At 38.1% G+C, this 18,658-nt stretch overlaps 1 protein-coding gene and 1 long non-coding RNA gene across 2 annotated transcripts in view; one reads left to right on the top strand and one right to left on the bottom strand.

Annotated features, from left to right (window-relative positions):
- Positions 1–1,373: 1,373 nt before the first annotated feature.
- Positions 1,374–2,582, bottom strand: LOC127525895 (uncharacterized). The gene is made up of 2 exons (XR_007933509.1): positions 2,199–2,582; positions 1,374–1,815 (listed from the first exon to the last, which is right to left on the bottom strand). It is a non-coding gene; the product is annotated as an uncharacterized LOC127525895 (long non-coding RNA).
- A 147-nt stretch (positions 2,583–2,729) lies between these two features.
- Positions 2,730–18,658, top strand: part of LOC114664342 (digestive cysteine proteinase 2-like) — a 27,269-nt gene continuing 11,340 nt past the window's right edge. The window contains exons 1-4 of the mRNA XM_028818427.2: positions 2,730–2,890; positions 11,278–11,340; positions 12,301–12,393; positions 14,935–15,107. Coding sequence (XP_028674260.1) covers positions 2,836–2,890; positions 11,278–11,340; positions 12,301–12,393; positions 14,935–15,107 — 384 coding nt within the window. The 5' untranslated portion in view covers positions 2,730–2,835. The remainder of the gene's footprint in view (positions 2,891–11,277; positions 11,341–12,300; positions 12,394–14,934; positions 15,108–18,658) is intronic.

Here is an 18,658-nt window from a genome sequence, read left to right as displayed (position 1 = left end):
ACCGGCACTGAACTGCATTTTCGGGTCAAATAGAGCTGCAATAGAATAAAGGAGTCTTCTCCTTGTAGGGGCCCCTCAGGAACCTAATTGGGTTGCCTTCCTGAACTACAAGTCCAAAGTAGCCTTGCATGTGTCCATATTGGTGCCAGACCAGTGAAGCGCTGCCACTTATCACACTGGGGAAACAAATGTTCTTGGCAGGCAGTTTCCCCCGGTCCAAACATTTTATCTGTCCCCAGACTGGGAAAGGGAACAGGAACCATCCCAGCAGTGGTGCACAACAATCTGCACCATGTTTCCATAATGGCCTCCCTGTAGGGTAAGGGACCACTCTCTATCCCAGTCAGGATGCCAGTCCATCCATTACATCTAACATAGTGGTCATGGCAGCAAACTATATTTAGCAAAGAGATGAGAGAAATAATAACAAAACTGCAGATATTAAACAAACACAAATAGTAAAGCTAATATCTTAATACATAATTCACTAGTCTCCTCACTCACTCACTCACGTCCGTCTGAAGCCGAATGCGCAGTCGCCTTCTGCACACGTCGCCTTCTGCGCATGTCCGAAGCCGAATGCGCAGTCGCCTTCTGCGCAGCTGCCCGAAAAACCTTACGAGATATACATCGCGGCAGGTGGCAGATTTACGGACGTGAAAATTCAAAGAGAAAGGCGACTACAGCTGACATCCAACCCCAACATCGCAGGAGGCGGCGGATTTACGGCCGCAAAAATTCAAAGAGAAAGGCGACTTCGATTAAAGCTCTAGAGGCCTGAAAGGCGATTTCGACTACAGCTCAAGGCCTAATTACGCATTCATTCAATACACCTATATCAGGTTTGTGGTGCTTATACTTATTACTATTCCACTCGTGCCCATTTCATCTTACGTTGTCGAAACGGGCTCTTTGTCTAGTGGATCCATAATCTAGCAATTGTATCATATATTGGCCAGCATAAGTACAAAGAATCCGACATAGACCCTTATGTTAAATTAAACTTGAGTTACCAAAGACATGCAGGTTAGGTGCATTGGCGATCCTAAATTGTCCCTAGTGTGTGCTTGGTGTGTGGGTGTGTGCGTGCCCTGCGTTGGGTTTGTGCCCTGCCCGCGGTTTGTTCGTGCCTTGCGCCCTGTGCTGGCTGGGATACTACACAAAATTCCCTTTGCTGTATTTTCATTTCTTTTCCTGGTGCAAAAACTCAATTATTGTAAACGATTTTCAGTTCAGCTCACTATATAAATTATTCACATTTCGAAACCCTCTAAGACAGATCTGAGAAGAAACAAAATATGCACAATATATATATTATTAGTGGCCTATAAACCTGCTACGCTACACTACAGTCTTAATTGTGCCGGAATATGTTCTTCCACTACTCTGATTTTAATTTATAACTTGGAGATACTGTATGTTTAGCTTCACTAGTCACTATAACTAGTAGGTCACATGAAGCCAATGGCAATCACATGCTTTTAGACCTTGCCCTATTCAGACTGCAGAGTCTACTGTCATTAAACCTTGGTATAACTAATGCCAAATACTGTATATGTTGTAAACATTTCTTCAAGAAAACTAATGAATAAAGCACCCTGCCTGCTACAAACATTACAAATGAGCAAGCCAGCCTAATGCACTATGCATTATACAGGTAAAGTATGATTCTTCCGAAGTTTTGAATCTACTGGAACATCATGCAATTTTAATAAAATTGATCTGAGGAAAGCACTGTAGCAAAATTAATAAAATAATCTTGATCTGTGCCATAACATGCCTGCTACACAATTATTATAGCTTTTTTACATAAACCTATCAATCCATTTATCTATCTTACTTTATTTGACACGATCCTTCTGTCTTTCTAGTTGCATTATTATCACATCGCAGATAAAGCTGATGAAAAGCCAGTACACAGTCATCCATCCATTTTCCAACCCGCTGAATCCAAACAGGGTCACGGGGGTCTGCTGGAGCCAATCCCAGCCAACACAGGGCACAAGGCAGGAACCAATCCTGGGCAGGGTGCCAACCCACCGCAGGACACACACAAACACACCCACACACCAAGCACACACTAGGGCCAATTTAGAATCGCCAATCCACCTAACCTGCATGTCTTTGGACTGTGGGAGGAAACCGGAGCGCCCGGAGGAAACCCACGCAGACACGGGGACACCACACAGTAGTGCCACCACACAGTATACAATAAAATTCAAAACTGAAGTATGTCTGTTTTTGCCATTATAAAAGATGTGATTAAAAAGTGAAATTGTGTTGTTATATTCTATAGATCTTAACAATTAACATGAGAAAACGTGAGGTTCACTATCAATAAAATATTTCTGTAATATAATCATCAACAATAATGTGTCATAACTGAGTTTTGCATTTTTAATCGATCTGTTTTTGAAATATTAATAGTGTACACGGAGATGACTTAGACTGGACCTTTGATTCATTACTCCTCGCAACATCACTCTGCTACCCTTGTGCACACTTACTTAACTATGGCAGTTGTCTACCGTTATACATTGTCTAGTCATTCTAATCATCAGCTGATTCTGGATCATGTGAACCGAGCTTTGCTGATTAGTCCAGTAGGCTAAACCGCCGGAAATGCAGCTTTTCGGAAGATTAGATTCCGCCTTCACTTCCATGATTGGGTAGATTTCAGCATAAACGTGATTTGATTGGCTCCTGCTAAAAAGACGTGCTCTTGATTGATATCTAGCGGGGTCTGTTATTAAATTGAATTGCCACCTTACTTTTGTGTGGTTGGCATCTCTTTACAAAGGGTTGCCGATTTTTTTTTTCGTTACAGCGGCTAGTATGGAGATATATGTCATGGAATATATTACCGTAATTTTGAGTTGCACTTGTATGGGTAAGAAGATCGTTTCTCTTTTTTTGAATATTCATTTTGCTTTGGGCGAGGGCGCGTGTTCTTAAGTGATTGCAGAGGTGTCTAATTAAATCGGAGTGTTGTAGTTTCTTAAATCTTAAGTGTTCTTTTTCACTATGTGAAAATGACAGCTGTTTTGTTGCAGCGTATCTGTTGCTAAGTTAACAGTTTCGAAAGTAGCACTCGTCTAAAGTAAATAGCAAGTGAACGGATAGAAAACAGTACTGCATACCAGTCTGCGCTTATCAGTTATGCATTTCATTGAAAACCTTTTGATCTCTTCTTCTTTCAAAACCTGTAAGATGATTCCATTTATTACATGTTTTCGACAAAAAGTGAAATCCCTTTACCAGGTCAATTTAAAAACCTGAATCCAGGAACTTACATTTGACAAGCTTGGATTCGCCTAGCTCGTGATTGCACAACTGCCAGCGTCAAAACATCTTCCTTATTTTGGTCTCGAGAAGTTTGACAGTTCAGCTTAGTTAAGCGGCAACAATAGTAAAATGTGTAAGCTGAACATATTGGATTAAGCCAATTTGTACGGAGTCCAAGTAAAAACACGTAGTTATTGTATGTAATGAACGTTTGCCTTACTCATATTGAAATTTCATTTAGATTTTTACTCCAGGGATGCTACAGATTTGAGAGACTGGTTCCGAAGCTGACCTTATCCTTACTGTGTCACTGTATGTGTTCTTTAATAAAAGTACTAAGGGTTTTTTTTCATACATACGGGAAAAAAACAAAAAAAACAATTGGTGACTGTAATTGGTCTGATTACAATTAGAGCGGGTTAATGCGTTAGCATGCTTTGCGATGGAGTCGGACAGACATCCCTCCAGTTCATCCCTACTTGTATGGAGCTAGCGCTAAGGCACCCTAACATGGAGCTACTTTTAGAAAGGGCAAGGAAGAGTTAACATTAAAGAGCTTGGAGAGATGCAAAACGCATAATGCGGATGCAACAGTTGATCAAACAATATCTACGTGTAGATTAAAGCGCAATCCACAGTATGAATAATTCTCAAATGTATGAGTGTTATTTCTTCATTCATTGGCTGAGTAAATGCTGGAAAATCTTGATACGAACAGGCCGCTTAACCCAGCAAGCTCGCCAGCCTTATTCACCTCATTAATCCAAAATAACGATGAGTCTTGAAGGACCCCCAAGCCTTACTGTCAACCCCACTGCTTGGTAACTTATTCTAATTGTCTGTAGCTTAATATGTGTGGAAACACTTTATAACGTTTCTAGGGAGATATCTACCCATGACTAGTTGCTGTGTTCTTGTTGAAGATAATGAAGTTCTATTCTTAATTTAAAAAAAAAAAAACTCTTTCAAATCGTAATCTCCGTTTGCTCAACGTATAAATGTTTGACTTTAAGTGATTTCTCATAGCTCATACTTTGCAGTTCTGAAATCTGCCTAGTTGCTGTTCTTTTTACCTTCTGTAGCACTGATGTATTTTGGAATATGAAACAAAAACTGCACAGTACTCCAGATGATGCCCTGCCAGTGTGTTTAATAGCCCTATTTATTTATTTATTTATGTATGTGTGTATGTATTTTATTTACAGTATTTAAAATAAGCTATTAAACCTTCTATACTATTAGCCTTCTTAATGGCTTCAGTATACTTCCTGCATAATCTAGTGACTCCTAGGTCCCTCTTCTAAGGTGTGCTTTCAAATTTCAAAAGTCCCATGGGCATAGTTCCTATCCTTCTTGGACTTTTCCCCTCAGACTTCTCTTTTATAGTGTTGGGAGAAGTGGACATCTTGAGGGAATTTCTCATTTCCTTTGCAGCTCGTCCCAAGGAAAGATGCTCGGGTTACCTCTGACTACTAATCCACCGTCCTTAGCCAGTGCTTATACCCTTGTTCATCTCGGAGGCTGCAGGTGAAATAAACTGATGCTGCCATATGTTTATCATGCAGTCTGTTCTACATATCATTTTTTTTAGAATGCTGTGGCATTTTAATATTCTCCAATCTATAAAATTAATCAGTTTAGAGTATGTAACCTGAACCTGCTTGGTATGTGTGAATAAACCTGGGGAAAATCCATGCAGCCACAGGGAAAATGTGCAAAACCTACAGTTACTGAGCTAGGGTTTGATTCTAGTCTAAGACAGGGAGGCTAACTGTTGAGAATTTCGATTAAGGATCAACATGCTTTTTTTATTAGTTTTGGTGCTATTAGCTATGAAAAGTCTAGGCCTAAGGCAGCTTTTAAAGGGCACCATTTATTTTGGCAGAAGGGCCCTTGCCTGCCTGCCTTTTCACTTGGTTTGTTTTGAATGTCTGTGAGTCAAGGACGTTATGTTCTCTGAAGAAGCAAGCAGGCAAATTTTGTTTTGGGAATGAAGATGTTGAGCTTCTCACTGACAGAAGACTAAGCACACTGCATGCAGGGCCTTTGCCTGTGTGAGTACTAGGCAAGCTCTCAAGCTAGCACATAAACATACAAGCACTTAAATGGTTTTTAGATCTATTAGAACTCGTTAATACTTTGGGCGTTAACGTTAAAGTAAAATGCATTATGACACCTAGTTAGCCTGAGTTACTTAGAGGCTTGAGTTGATTATTGAAGGTTAGGGACTTTTCCCTGCACATAGATGCCTGTGAAATGAGCAACAGCTTGGCCTCTGTGCCGGCAAATCAGACAAGTGTGCCACTGCTGAACAGCGCCGCTGTCTGTGTTTGCAGGCTTTTACATTAGCACACACACACACATATATTTTTGATAAGCATTTAAGTTCATATGCTAATGCTTCTTTATATATCCTAATGATAATAAATAAAGTTATAGCAGAGCACATTATTTACTGTAGCTGAAAGCATCAATCCTTAAAGGCTTGTCTTTTTCCCTTCTTTCAAGCAGCCATGAAGCACCATGTCAAGGTTGTCCGCAGCTTGACCCTTATCAGTGAAGCTGTGCGCTGCTGTTTACTGGCACAGTTGCTTTTTATATTGGCCTTACAGGGATGCTAATGCAACAAGTAACTATGAACTGAATTATTAATTAGGCGGTCCTGTTTACACAAGTGGGTCCTCCTGATCCCAACTTAGTTGTAAGAATTGATTAACCAAAAGGACATTGATCTTTAACAGCTCAGGATTAGGACGTGAGAATGAAGGGAGGGGGTAATCAGGTGATGCTCCCCTCCAGGTGGCGAATATGTCCTTCAAGCCAAAGTGGTTATTATGAGAAGATGGGCTGGGAAGGAAATTTGTTATAAGAAGGTCTACTGGGAAGAAGGTTATTAGGGGGATGTCTACAGGGGCAAGGGTATTGTTATGAAAAGGTCTGCAACACCAGGGGCCTCATGTATAAATGGTGCGTATGCACAAAAATGTTACATACAAACATTTCCACTCTCAAATCGCGATGTATAAAACCTAAACTTGGCATAAAGCCACGTACATTTCCACGGTAGCTCCAACCCTGGCGTACACAAGTTCTCTACTCTGTTTTGCAGACTGGCGGCATCCAGCGTCAAAGCAGTGCTACTGTTCCTGTGTGGTTACCCTTTAGATCCACATTTTTAATGCGGCTTTATCATGTACACTGAAACCAACTGCATATTGTTTATTAGTTTAATGCATCTGATTGTAATTAACTTGTAACAATATAATGTTCCAGGGAATAGCCAAAGTATTCCAAATACCATAGCTGCTTTAGTGTTGTTACTCTCACTGCAGCTTCTTTTTCTTCTTTCAGCTGCTCCCATTAGGGGTTGCCACAGCGGATCATCTTTTTCCATATTACTCTCACTGCACCACTCGGAGTATTTATCTCACTGTATCTGAGTGTGAATCACAGATCTACAGCAGAGAATTATCGGTATACAGCATCAAGCACATGCTGCCTCAGCCATGCTGCCTATTTGAACTGCACTCACTCGGCAAACACTTCAGAGTCTTTCCTGTACAGACCTCGCAGTTCAGAAACAGTTTCATCCCCAGAACAATAAACGCACTCAATCAGTCCATCAAGTGCTCCTTGTAGAACTGTTTGTACTTATAAGTACTGTTACCTCACTGTAAACTTGCGATGCAGTTATATTGCACAACCTGAGCCACTTTATAAAGTGCGTATTTATATATGATGATGATGATGATATCATTTTTAAGATGAAATGCAGCAAAATATGTTAATTATATTATACAAATAAAATGTTAACATCATTTAAATAATCTATATTGTTAATAATTAAACATGTGAGGACACGGTGCCGCAGCGCTAGCTAGTTCAGGGACTGTTCCTGCCTCGCGCTGTGTTCTTGCTGGTGCTGACGCGACACTGGAAGGATATATGGATAGAATAATTAAACACGTACTATGAAGATATTTCAATGTTCCTTAAAAGTTTTGAAGAATCGGCGTTCTAAGCTTACAGATGGCTTAACGTCTATTACAGAGCTGATTGTGTGGCGATTGGGTACTTGGAGAAAGAAAAGTAAGGACAGGAATTGGGGGTTTACGCTTGAAAGAGAAAGTACTGCTGCAATAAATTATTTCATCGAAGGTCGCGCAGCAAGCATCTTGTGTGAGACATGAACAATCACTGTGCCACCATGTTCCCATGTTTAATAACATGCTTTAACTCATATCATCATGAAAATGATATCACATGTACATCTCAGTATTTTAATTATTCAGAGAGCTGTAATATTATGAATGTAATGGATTCTGTGTCCTGTCGGAGGCAGAGAAAGCCGGAAGCACGTAGTGATTCACACACACAGAGCACATAGAAGATCAAATACAAAACAAAGCATTTAACGTGCTACTTTAGTTACGATGGGATTTGAGAAACTAGTAAATTAAATGATTTTAAGATGAAGTTTATGATGTTCTACTTTAATGACAAAATAAACTACGTGATTAAAGTGGAAATTTTGAGAATAAAGTTGACATTTTGTGCTTTTTTCCCCAATTGTGTGCATTTTTTTTTTTTTTCCTCTATACCCTAATAAGCTTTCATATGACACTCAGACGGTGGGCTACGACTTGCCTTTTCATGGCGACTTTGATATGTGACAACTTCTTTTTTATTTCGGGCACTGTGCGACTTTGTGAACTTGAGCTTTCGAGTTTCTCTGACACGCTTTGTCACTCGATCAACTTCCTTTTGTTGATTACATCACTGTTTAAACCAGTGTTTCCCAAACTCGGTCCTGGTGAACCCGTGTGGCTGCAGGTTTTTGTTCCAACCAGCTTCTGTTTTTAATTGAACTCCTGGGCTAATTAAGTGAACTGATATTTCCCAACTTCTCTGTTTAGGGAACAATATAGAAATTAGAAAACTAAGTTTGTGCTTGGTGTGTGGGTGTGTTTGTGTGTGTCCTGCGGTGGGTTGGCACCCTGCCCAGGATTGGTTCCCTGCCTTGTGCCCTGTGTTGGCTGGGATTGGCTCCAGCAGACCCCCGCGACCCTGTGTTTGGATTCAGCGGGTTGGAAAATGGATGGATGGAAGTTTGCAAAAAAAAAAAAAAATTGTACCAAGCAGTAATATAGGAATAATGTTTTTTTTTTCTTTTTAACAGTATTTTCATCTTCATTTTCATTCTACTTTTCTAGGCCTTCTAATTGTTTAATTAATCCATTATTTACTTATTAGTGGGTCGGTTGTTAAAGTACTTGCAGCCTTTGATTATTTAGTGTTGTTTGCCTGGGTGTCTGCTCTGCTGTTTTAAATTGTCATTAAGATACAACAAAGGGGGAAAAACTGCACAGAGAAAGGGCAAAGTATAATGAAATCAACAAAAGAGAGTTAAGCATTTAAATCTATAGCAAAAGCACTCTAGCTGGAAGAATTTAACATTGTTAAGATGAATATCCTTCCTAAACTTCTCTTTTTATTTCAAAACATTCCAATATATATTAATAAATCATTTTTTAAACAGTTAGATTCAACAATAACCTCATTCATTTGGAACTCAAAACACCCACGTATCCAAAGAGCGACCCTACAAAGACCTCAGGCAGAAGGTGGCATGGCTTTACCTAATTTTCAGTTTTATTACTGGGCAGCAAACATACTAGCCATAAAGACCTGGACACAAATAAATGAACATACACAGGCTTGGTCCGCAATAGAAGTAAAATCCTGTAGTACTTCTTTATATTCCCTGCTGTGCTCTCCAATAAATGAAAGTTATCGCAAATATACTAATAACCCAATTGTGCTTTACTCACTCAGAATATGGAACCAAATTAGAAAGCATTTTAAGATGAAAAATCTTTTATCAGTGGCACCTCTGCAAGAGAACCACCTCTTTCAACCTTCGCAAGTATATCCAGTTTTTAATACCTGGAAAAGTTTTGGGATTAAAATGCTCAGAGATCTTTATATAGACAACATATTTACATCTTTTGAACAATTGCGTTCAAAATTCAACCTCCCAGCTACACATTTCTTTTACTATCTTCAAATTAGAAATTTTGTTAAACAGAAATTGCCCGATTTCCCCCACCTTGCACCCTCAACAATGCTGGAAAAAATACTGCTCAATTTCGAGGAATTAAACACTATTTCCGCAATATATAAAATCTTATTAGAGTCCCTACCTTTCAAAGATCCAAGAAGACATTGGGAAGAAGATCTCTTAATCAATATATCAGAAAAGGAGTGGAAGGTAGCAAAGCAGAGAATTCACTCGAGTTCTATATGCGCAAAGCATAGAATTATTCAACTAAAAATTATATATCGAGCCCATCTGTCTCGCTTAAAACTGTCCAAAATGTTTCCAGGCCAGGATCCAACCTGCGAACGCTGCAACCAAGCTCCTGCCTCACTGGGTCACATGTTCTGGGCCTGCACCAAACTAACATAATTTTGGACAAAAATTTTTAAGTGCCTTTCAGACAGCCTTGGTATCACAATCCCTCCTAACCCACTAACAGCTGTGTTTGGTGTCCTTCCAGATGGACTTGAATTGGAGAAGGACAAGCAAACGGTGATTGCATTCACTACACTTTTGGCACGCAGACTTATTTTGTTAAATTGGAAGAATCCTAATTCTCCTCTTATAAGTCAGTGGGAAACCGATGTTTTATATTATTTGAAATTGGAAAAAATCAAATTCTCAGTTAGAGGATCTGTACAAAATTTTTTCAAAACCTGGCAGGATTTAATCAATATTATTTTAGAATAAGAGAAATAACTATTACCGCATTTAACTCCCTTCTCCATCTCTTATTTACATATATATTCACTTCTCCCTTTCTTTTGTTTAATGTTGCCTTATTAAAAAGCCTTAAGCAATTTTCCTTTAGCTAAGCTCTCCTTCTCAGGGGTGGGGTTTGATTTGTCTTCAAATTTGTTGGGTTATAAATTGATCTGTTTGTATGGAATGATTACAATGAAAATTTAATAAAATAAAAATATAAAAAAAAAAAAGCAAAAGCAGAAATATTTCTAAATGTCTTATAAGTGTAAAAATCATGCTGCTATGCTTTTCTGAATGTCGAATAAAAGAAAAAAAAAACAACTAATTAAATGAGATCAGTGCTATCAGGTGTTGTCACTGGTTAGGAATCCGGTTGGAACAAAAACCTGCAGCCACAGGGGTTCACCAGGACCGAGTTTGGGGAAACAATGGTTTAAACCAACAAGTAGTACATTTTTCCTTGCCTCCACTTGGTATTTGCTGAAATTCTTCTATTTTCCCCCATGCATTTACCATTGTCTTTTCACAGAAGGCTGGGCTTAAGGGCTATTTATATTGATTTGCATATTCAAAGAGGCATAATTCTGGGAAGAGTTGGGGCGGGACAGAAGGCACGGCACGTGCTTTACTTTTCACGCTGACCGGGATTTATTTAGCAGAAGAACATGAAAGTTGGTGTATGCACAGATTTATGCATCTGGGTTTTTTGTGCGTAAGCACATTTCCACTTTTGTCCGTACGCCATGTTATAGTGTGAATTCTACGCACGGCATTATACATGATGCCCCAGGTGATTGTTATGAGAAAAGGTGCTGAGCAAGATCATCATCATGAGAAGCCCCCATACAGTAGATGTTGGGAGACTGGTGTGAAGGGGGGACATTTTGTGATAAGAATTGTAATAAATTTGGGTCTCACCGAATGCTCATGGTTCATTTCATGAACTGAGACAGGCTTTATGTGCTCTGCAATTGTTTTCTGTGGTTCTGTGCAATAAAGTCTAAATTCTGACTGCCTTTCTGAAGACTGCTTTTTTTTTTTTTTTTTTTTTTTAAACTGAAGATTTCTCCACAACATACAGTAACCACCATGCCAATTTTATAAGGCCATTGACTTTAGAAATCTATTATAAGTATGTTTAAATATATGTTAGTGTTAGGATTAAAAATGTTCTTTGCTGTCCACAGGGTTGCTGGAAAGCAGACCTTTGACAAAGCCTCCAGATTTTGGTACTCTATATCATGTTTCTGGTAAGAAAATTAATTTCGTCCTCCTACAACAGAAAAAATAAAAAAATTGTTTCTGTACATTCCCACAGACTGATATTTACTAAATTATGTTAACCTATTTTGTAAGCCATTTTGGAGGAAGTGTGTGTGTGTTTTTTTTTTTTTTTTCCCTCGTGATTTTTACATTTTACACCGTCATCATGCTTGCTTTTTATTTAGCAGTCACATGCCCATTTATTTTGCAACTATTTGTTTGGCTGACAGTGGAGTTAAAATGTTAATTATTAGTCATAAGTTATGTTGGCAGGTTATTTTTATATAGTTAAACCTTTGCTCAGCAGTCCATGTCCTCTGCATAGAAATAGTATTAGATTCTGTAACTGGAATTGTATTTTGAAAAGTTGCTAAATGGAGGAAGTTGAAATGGCTCCCATATTGTATTGATTCTGAGTACAGAGTTTGGCTGTTCTAGAAGTGTTATTTGTAAACGGAACATTTAGGGAACTGACTGAAGGGTGCAATTGTAAAGGTCCTAAACTTAAAGTTAGGTCATTGTCGCCCTCCAGAATCGGAGTTTAACAACCAGTACTCAACATAGCATGGCTGAAAGTGAGCTGCACATTAATCTGCAGAATGGGGAAGAAGTGTTTAGGGGGAATTTCCATTTGAGCATTTCCTTTGCAGTCCAATCTCTATTCTGCTGCTGTTTCTGTGTATTGTGTATTCTTTTTTGTCTTGTGTGGCAAAGGAACAAAGTGCTTTCATCAGCTGCTTATGCAAGGAACTGCTTTTATGTGTTATGGTGTCTTAAAGTGTACTATCATGTATACCAAAGATGGAATTTTGTTCTATAAGCTTGTCATTCTGTACTCCAAAGCAGATTAAAAATCAAGGTGATTTTTTAAGCATTGAAATTTGTAAGTGTCAATGAGCTTTATTCTTTTTTTTTTTTTTTATGATTTATTTATTTAATTTTTGTAGGCATTATCTCCTTGCCTTATGCTGAGATACAAGAACCTTTTGAAGCTTGGTACAACCTGTCAGGAAATGTAAGCCGCATAAACTATTACCATGGTAAGTACTTTTAAGAAAATCCTTGGAAGCTGTTTATTTTTGATGATAAAGCTTATTGTAATACTTGTTTTGCTCTCCTGAATATATTTTTTCTCCCCTATCCCCTTCATATTGAGCATTTTAATAATTGTAGGCTCTCATCTTTAGCCTGCACAGTCTGTTTCTTCGTTTAGCCGTTTTTATCTCTAAATGTAGAAAATCTATTTTGACTTGTAGAATTAATTTGAGCCCTGAAGGACACCATATTTAACTTCTGATTGTAATGGACTATTGTCAACACATTTCTGTAAACCCTTAAGTTCAGTGCCTGACATACACTTTTTTTTATATTATTATTATTATTATTTTATTTTTTTAGCCTACAGAATAGTCAGTGGTACCAAAGGATGTGCTTAAATCTAATTACTCTAGCATTTCCTTAATCAGAAAATATTGGGTCATTTACAACACTGATTGATGCTGTCTCTGGGTACAAAGCAGAAACCAATCACTTGTGGTGTGCCAGGCCATTGTGAGATATACGCTCATATGGAGATAACCTAGAATCGCCAGTTAATACAACATGCATCTGAGGTAGAAAAACTGGCATACTCTGAGATGCCTACACAAGCCACACCTAAAGGTAGAAACTCTGATGAGGCATGTTTGGCACTAATCACTATGGCTCCTTACAGGAAGTTAAACCTAGATTACAATCAACACACTTCAATCCTTTTTATAGGTTTAAATAAACAATGCCTAAACTGAAGCCGAGAGCGGTGGAGTTTCTGATTGACATTCATTGATTAGCCAAAGTTTTTGTACAGGTTAATTGCATCTTGTGCTGTATTACAAGTACAAAGACAGAAATGTGTTTTATAGAAAGCCTTTCATGTAGCATACCATCACAAGGAACTCTACTTGACAGACAAGAATTAATTTTAAACAAAATCATTCAATATGTGAAATCATAAGGAGTCAATGTAGAGTTTTCACAAGTAAACTTCACTGGACAGTACCTGGGAGTAGAATGGGAAGTTAGAAAATAAGTTCTTGAAGTCCACTTTATTTGATCTCCCTGCTCATTAGCATAAGTAGTCTGCTCCTACGAAAAGCCAATGATGTGGCTACGCCTTTTACAGCATAAAGATGCAGTTAAGAGGATTTTTTTTTTGACAAATCTGTAGAACAGATAGGATTTGTAACCTAATTGACTTTGATATTGACATAACTTGTTGTCAGATGTGATTGTAATTCACTCCTGGAATTTACATTCACTGTAGTGGCTAAACTTTGCACAAAATCAGCCAATAAACCTCCCATAAGTGGCAATTCTATAGAACAAAATATTTTGTCCTTAAGAGGTCAAAAATGAATTGCCAGAAGTGCAGAAGGGTATTTCTAAAAGCCCAGTACCTTTGACATTGAAGCAGATGGTCTATAGTAACAGATGAACATACTGGGTCCCCTACCATTATCCAGTAAAAATGAGAATGTGAGACTACATTGAAATTCTCAAAAACTGGATGACTGAAAACTGGGAAAATGTTGTTTGTTCTGAATCTCAATTTTTTTCCCCCCACAACAGGCAGCCTGTAGGGTTAAAAATTTTAGCATAAACACCATGTTGAAAGTAGGGGATTTCAAAATCTAATTGAGAACTAAGGCGTAACATAAACTTACTGCACTTTAGCAGAACTGTTATTCACCATCTGTATAATGTGAATGGAAATGTTCTTTGCACTCAACATACACATTGCTGTATGCAAAAGTGGACTTGGACTGCAAATGTAATTGTTTTGCACACACAATTTTAGTGAGTTACATGTTCAAAGGAGTACTGCAAATTACAACATTGTTTCTTTAATGTCCCTTTATATCCACAGGCTTGTTTTCAAATGCTCTCTATTTTGGACCAGAAAAGCATAAAGTTATCATATTGGAACAGTTCCCATGATCTACTCGAGTGCTACTGGGAGCAGGAAGCTGCAGTTGATGTGTGAAAGAGTGCTTGAAGTGTTTATACCTTTCACTGAATAGTTTAAAGCAAATCGGAACTATATGGCAGTGGATTTATCATTGCTCTTAACAGCAGTCCTCTATCATAGTAGAGAGAGAAAGCAGCCACTACCTGCGTAATGATCAAATCGCACATCTTTCCCAGCTTCATCTGTACTCAGCGAGAGAGTGTTTTCAGCTTCCTGCATGTTCATCAAATGTCTATATAGCTTTGTTCCTGAGTAGTCCTGTTTGGTTTCCAGTCCCAAAGATGCATGAAGTTAATTAGCCCTTTATCATGAAATGTGGATGTTTTTGAGAAATGTACCCATCACTAGACTGGCATCCCGTGCAGGCCTGCTTGATGCCTTGTCACGTGTGCTCTCTTTGACTCTGAAATTGGGTTAGGATGGTTTTGTAAATTAAACGTTTTGGTAAAAATGCAAATTAAAGGTCCCTATCACTTCAGGATTGCATAGCTCTGAATGGACTGGGTGTTGGATCAAGAAAAAAAAAAACGTTTTACTCTTTAATTTATTGTTTTTTTTCTGTTTTTGATTTTAGGCCAAGTTGTTACATTTCAATTAGGCTATATGAAGCCATCTGGTGCCAGCTATAAAATAACACCTGAAACTACAGAGAGTGTGGTCAATGCTATTAAGTGTTTTCAGGTTAACGGTACCACTGAAGAACCTGTCCTTCCTCAGAGTGCATTTCCCAATTTAAATGGCTTCCAGGTTAGTATCTAAAGGTCTCTGTGTATGGTGGGGTGTATTTCACTTGATTGATAATATTTGATTAACATGGGTCATGTTATCCTGGTTGTTTGTTGTAAAGCCTTGACACCAAATAATGAAATATAAGGTCCAGGAGTTAACTTTTTAAACTTCATTGTGCTTATATTTATATTTAAGTAGACCCATTAGAGGTGTGTTCGCTTTAGAGAATGAAATTTCTGTATTTGCTGCTTACCAGTTCATTAACCAGACAAATTGTTCCTTTTGTTTTGTTTTAGATACACAATGGTTCACAAAGTTGGACCAAGAGCCACTTTGGTAAAGTCAAATCTAATGGTGGACCAATTTAGTCTGACAGTCACCTCTTAGCATAATTCTACATTTTCCAAATGTACTTTAGGAAAGGCATTTATGTGAAAGTACTAAGATTAAAATCCAAAATCCCAAATGTGGGCTTTCCAAGCTGACACCTCTGAGTTTAGAAGAAAGACCTACAGTATGTAGTGACTGAGGTGGACTGGAAAGAGCCTGTGGTTCAAGAAGTATTGCAAAACGGAGAGGGGATGACCACGACAGGCACTGTAGCATGAAGGTGTGAAATTGAAGCAAATGTTTTTGTTAGCAAGAAAGTCTATGGTATATTCTGTGGTGATGGATTCTTCATGAATGCCAATATCTGGGAATATATGAAGAAAGTCTCTTTTAGCAGTATTGTTACTGATAAATGCTTCAGTAAGTACATAACATTTGGTCCAGAATTCAGTTGCCCGCATCATTACTAGAACCCCCTCTATTCCCCATATCACTCCCGTTTTGCGCAGCTTCATCGGCTCCCAGTTAAGTTCCGCATTCAATTCAAAATTCTTCTGTTAACTTGTAAGGCTATGCACAGCCTTGCTCCTCCATATTTGTCTGACCTCCTCCATGTTGCCATTCCCTCCCGTACCCTTAGATCTTCTTCCTCCATCCACTTGACTGTCCCCTTCGTCCGTCTTACCACTATGGGGAGCAGAGCATTCAGTTGCTCTGCTCCCCAGCTCTGGAACTCGCTATCATCTGAGCTTAGAAATATTGAATCATTTTCACTTTTCAAATCTAAACTTTAAAACTCATTTGACTGCTTTTTCTCTTTGATTACAATTGCCCTGTCTGATTTTTAATTTTTGTATTTTAGTTTTGTTTTCAATCTGTGTTTTATCTATTGTTCGGTGTCCTTGAGTGTTTAGAAAGGTGCCTACAAATAAATGTATTATTTTTATTATTATTAACTGACTCACCTATAAGTGCTTTAAAAGTCCCTTTGCCCTGAAGACTGGCACCTTGGGGACCACTGGTGGTCAGTGGACAACAGTTTTTGAGAACCACTGTTTATGCTGTATTCCATTTACCTCAGATGCCAGAGCTAGGAATAATGTTCCACCCGATCCGACTGTGTTCCAGTAAAACATTTTAAAAAAACAATATAGATGAGTTCAGTAAAACCTTTTTGTTGTGTTTGATCTGTCAGAATAAATAGCAGTTGATAATGATGCATTATGGGATATTTTGCATATCTGATTCAATGAGACACAGATCCTGTACATAGAAGAGCTAATAAACAGTATAACCCTGCAGCTTGCACTAAAGTTCACGGTGTATGTTATCATTTTGGATTGATGTCCTTATCTAAAGTCTGGCAAACGTGGACTTAACACACCAGTCCCAAGTTTAAGAATTGGAAATCTGACTTAAGTGGGTGTTCCAATTGAAAATTCAGCTAGGAGCTTGGAAATTCCAACTTCTCACTTCAAATGGAACACAGTATTAGAGTACATCTTCCTGTAGTCTGTGTAGACATGCGTGACTTGGTTTTAAGAGTATATGCTAATAAACTAGTGCTGGGAAAAAAAAGTTGCCTGCTTTTTTATTTTTTTACACAATGATTGGCCTCAAACCTTTAAACAAAAATTTCCCCAGAGTTTCAGTACTTTATAGTTGCAGCACCTTTTCCAACCATAGTCGCAACTAAATGTTTCTTACAATTTTTGTATCTGTCTTTCATGTTGCTCTTAATGGTGTGTGTGGTGTGTTGTGTTTTTTTTTTTGCCCACTCTTCCTTGTATAGGTGCTTCAGTTTTTCAAGTTTGAGCTGTTTGTTTCAGGTAGACATGATTTTATGTCTTGGGTCATTTTCCTGTTGCATACCCCAATTATGTTTTAACTTGTGGTCACTGAATATTCTGGCAGAGTTTATAGTGCCTTCAGTAATGGCAAGTCTTCCAGGTCCTGAGACAGCAGTGTATCCCCACATCATCACATAACATTTGGTCCAGAATTCAAAACCCCCATGTTTTTTGTAGATGGTATGTTCTTGGTGTCCAAATAATATCATTACTTTAGGACAGAAATAGCAGCACTTGTGTCATCCACAGAAATATACTTTTTGACTTTTCCATCCATTAATAATTATTTCAAAGGGCTTCGGAATCATCCAGATACGCTCAAATGCTACTCTTGGATGACAAATGTCTGCCTTGATACTCTTCTCAGGACTCCCATTTTTACCCCGTCCTTTCCTTATCAGGTCATTGCCTTAGCTCATGCTAGATAAGCTAACCCTTTTCTATGGGTGTTTTGGATTATTTGATTCATTGACTGATATGTCATTGTGCCCTTGGGATAATTTTGGCAGGCCAATCTTTCCTAGGAAGATTCCCCATTGTTGCAAATGTTCTCCATTAAGGTAGTGGCTCTTGCTGTGGTGTAGGGGAGTCCCATATACTTAGAAATGGCTTTGTAAACATTTCTTGATTGGCAAGTTTAAATCTTTTTTTCTTTTTCCCATCTCTCCTGGAATTTCCTTTTGATCAAGGCATAGTGTTCTTCTAGAAGCCTTGTGGTGATTACTCCACTCTTATGGTAAGGTTCTGTTTAGGGTGAGGTTGCAGTTGGGTCTAGCTGTGTTCATTCAGCTGGGTCTGATTATCTGTTTATGTTCTGTTAATTCATTAAAACTATATTTTTTGCAAAAAGCTGTCTTTTAGTCAGCTGTTTGAGCAATGAAGGAGGCAGTAACCTCTTTGTAGTAACACAGGCAATATAGGTGCTGAATAACTTTTTTGTTTGTTTTTGTTTTGAATAACTCCTTGTTATAACAATTTTGAAAACTGTTTATTCTGGTTTCTTTTATCTAATATTACATTTTGTCTACAGATTTGAAGCCATTCATTTTGAAAAATATGCAAAATACAGGATATTGGGAATGGGGAAAATACTTTTTTCATGCACTGTGTATATGTCAGTCTTTCTACTAATCTGTTATACATTTCTTAGGCTCATTTGTGTGTATGTTTCTTTTTACCTCATCTTGGTTGTTCCATAAATGGTTTTATGTCATCAAAAGACTAAACCCTGTGATAACTCTTAGTCAAAGCATTTTGAGGGCAGGGTTTCAAACTAATCTCCCTTAGAACAGATATGGGTTGGAATGAAACGGTTTAGTGTGTTGAAAATGCAAAACATAGAAGCAGAGTAGGAACAAATGTAAATTTGAGGCATATGGAACTGTTATT

The sequence above is a fragment of the Erpetoichthys calabaricus genome, chromosome 14 (assembly GCF_900747795.2).
Source record: "Erpetoichthys calabaricus chromosome 14, fErpCal1.3, whole genome shotgun sequence".
NCBI lineage: Eukaryota > Metazoa > Chordata > Cladistia > Polypteriformes > Polypteridae > Erpetoichthys > Erpetoichthys calabaricus.
The sequence above is the reverse complement of the archived record's forward strand: the minus strand, read 5'-3'. Positions and strand labels throughout refer to the sequence as shown.